Source organism: Cyprinodon variegatus, unplaced genomic scaffold (genome assembly GCF_000732505.1).
Source record: "Cyprinodon variegatus isolate N-32 unplaced genomic scaffold, C_variegatus-1.0 Scaffold1033, whole genome shotgun sequence".
NCBI lineage: Eukaryota > Metazoa > Chordata > Actinopteri > Cyprinodontiformes > Cyprinodontidae > Cyprinodon > Cyprinodon variegatus.
In genome coordinates this window covers 178,205-180,907 of record NW_015151486.1, presented here as the reverse complement: position 1 = coordinate 180,907, position 2,703 = coordinate 178,205, and the positions used below count along the sequence as shown (strand labels likewise).

The window sequence follows — 2,703 nt, the reverse complement described above, 5'->3', positions numbered from 1 at the left end:
TATATATATATATATATATATATAAATCTAAAAAATACAGAGAAGTTACTTTCTTGTTAAGACATATTATTTCTACTAATGGAACAAAATCAACGCAGTAGCGCAGATTTATAATAGACGTGCTTACCTCCCAGAGATGAGCCACCGTTGGTGCATCAGCCCAGGAATGCTCTGCATTCAAGCCGCTCTTGCCATTTTTGTAAATCACGATGGAGAAAGATTTATCAAACCACCTAACAGAAAGTGTAATAGGGACAAAAGCTGCAGTTAGAGACCAGTTTGGGAGTGTAACTTAAAGTCTGGTGAGCAGAGAAAATCATTATAGTGCATATTATGGCGTGCTCCTAAAAGGTCACTCATTGATATCTCTGTATTGCTATGACATCCATGACTTAACAAACATTTCTGAGATGCTTAAAAATGCAAATTTTCCAGTTTGCAGATTGAAGAAAGTTATAGTAAACCCTCGACTCCACTAATGTGGGAGCATCGTAGAAGGGTGCGGTGCAGCCGTGCTGCAGCTTTCTGCCAGGTACCCGGAGTGTTTTACTATTCTACATTTTGGACTGGAATTTCCTTAGATTATTACTGTCAAGATCTCATCAAAATTTTGCCTCCGTTCCAAGTTTTTACTTTAGGTTTTTTATTACACTTTGAGTTATGTCTTTCTGTGTTTTCTGAGTCATTGGTTTCATTTTCATTTAGTCTCATCTAAGTTCATTTCTAGAAATATTTAAGCACTGTTGTTTTACTTGTGCCAGTCTCCTTTCCCCTAGCTCCCTTCTAGATCCCTTTGTCCACACCTGCTCCCAATTAGTTGATTTCCATGTGTTCTCCTTTGTTCCCTAGTTCCTTGATTAGTTATTTCTGGTTTTATACCTCTGATGCCACCACTTCTGAAAATCTGCAAGAAACCACTTCAGCTTCCATCTCAACATTTGGATCCTCTACAGACCTCTACACAACTTCACAATTATGAGATAGTGGCATGCTTGTCGGCTTTATGAAGATCTATAAACCAGTAAAGTGTTATTTGAGCTGCTCTATTGATCTATCATGGCTGAGTTCAGATATGTAGTTTTTTTTCAGTATATTTAAATTTATGATGGGCTCATGAGGCGTCATGAAGTTTCAACACATTTGCAAACTGTATGTTTATGGTTTTAAGCTATCACTGTGTACTGACACCTGCTGGACATTTAAAATCACAACACGCAGCTTCATTGACAGAGTAAACTGTCACTGATTTAATGACCTATAATATGATTTAAGCCATTGTTTGCGATAATGTATTATTTCATATTTTCAATTAAAATAACAGAGTTTAGGTCGTTAGTCAGTTAGAAACCACATGACTCTCTTGAAACGATACGTGCACCGACACACAGTTTTGCTGTTAAAGCTCAACACATGCGCCGGCGTATAAGTGCTTGTGCACCCATCACTATTACATATATGCCGTTTTTTTTTTTTTTTTTCATGGATTAATTTCTCATATTTATTTTTGTATCACTGCTTCTCACACTAGCTGCTCACACTGAGCCTGGTTCTACTGTAGGTTTCTTCTATTAAAAGGGAGTTTTTCCTCTCCACTGTCACTACAGGCATGCTTAGTGTGAGGGATTGCATCCGAGAAAACTTTGGATCAATTTGACTGTATGATCTGGTGAACTATAGAGTGGCTTAAGATGATATGTGTTGTAAATTGGTGCTATAGTAATAAACGGAACTGAATTAAATTTTGTTTGCTAATTAATTATATGATTAGAATTTAATACTTCATAAAAGTCCCTGAAATTAGATCCAAACTCTTTACTAATGGTCGACTGATACAGGTTATTTGAGTCCGATGCCAAGAGAGATTTTGAAAATGGTCTAACCCATGACTGATATGTGCTACTGATATTTTAGGGAAGCATCTTGAAGTCAGTATTGCTTTTTTCTTCCTCCATGTGCATAGTGAAAATAGGACAATCATAAACAAGTTAAACTTTTTGCAATTTAAACATAAAAAGAAGCATTTATTATGAAATTAAACAAAACTACAGCAAATAAAGGGAATGGTGGGTATGCACTTCATGTGATCCCAAGGCACGGCTGCAGAATGCGTCAACACATGCACATATTGGCCGACGCTAGGAAAAAAAAATCTAATATTGGCCATCCAGTCAATCTATGGCGGCGGTTTTCAAAGTGTGACGCGCGCCTTAGGGGAGGCGCGGTGAGAGGGAAAAAATAAATATGGATTTAGGACCAAGTTGGAACTGTGGGGTGTGCATGTGGAGCGGGGATCAGTGGGAATGTTTCTCATCTTAGAGGATGTTTTGGCCAGAGCGGGGCTGAAGGTGGAGTTTTTACAGCAGGCTGAATGCGCGCATTTGGAGACGATGCGTGAGCAGTTTAGAAAGTATTTTGGAGAGGAGACAATGGCAAACCAGTGAGTCAGCAACCCATTTTCTTTCCCCATGACACTCAAAGATTAACTTTCAGCAGGAGAGGAGGAGGCTCATGCTGAGCTGAGCTGTGACATGGACTTGAAACAGAGGATGAGTGACGTGTCACTTGCGCACTTTTGGCTGTCAGTAGGGACTGACAGCATTCTTACTTACAGCAGGCATAGTGCTCCCTGGAGGGGGGCTCACCCTTTCATACTTTGAAAACCCCTGATCTATGGGTTTATCTGCTCATGGCTGTCATGGAGTT

The 2,703-nt window shown here is 39.3% G+C and overlaps 1 protein-coding gene across 1 annotated transcript in view; it reads right to left on the bottom strand.

Moving 5' to 3' along the window:
- The window catches only part of LOC107100949 (carnitine O-palmitoyltransferase 1, liver isoform-like), a 61,185-nt gene that overhangs the window by 19,691 nt on the left and 38,791 nt on the right, over positions 1 to 2,703 (bottom strand). The window contains exon 12 of the mRNA XM_015399645.1: positions 128 to 233. Coding sequence (XP_015255131.1) covers positions 128 to 233 — 106 coding nt within the window. The remainder of the gene's footprint in view (positions 1 to 127; positions 234 to 2,703) is intronic.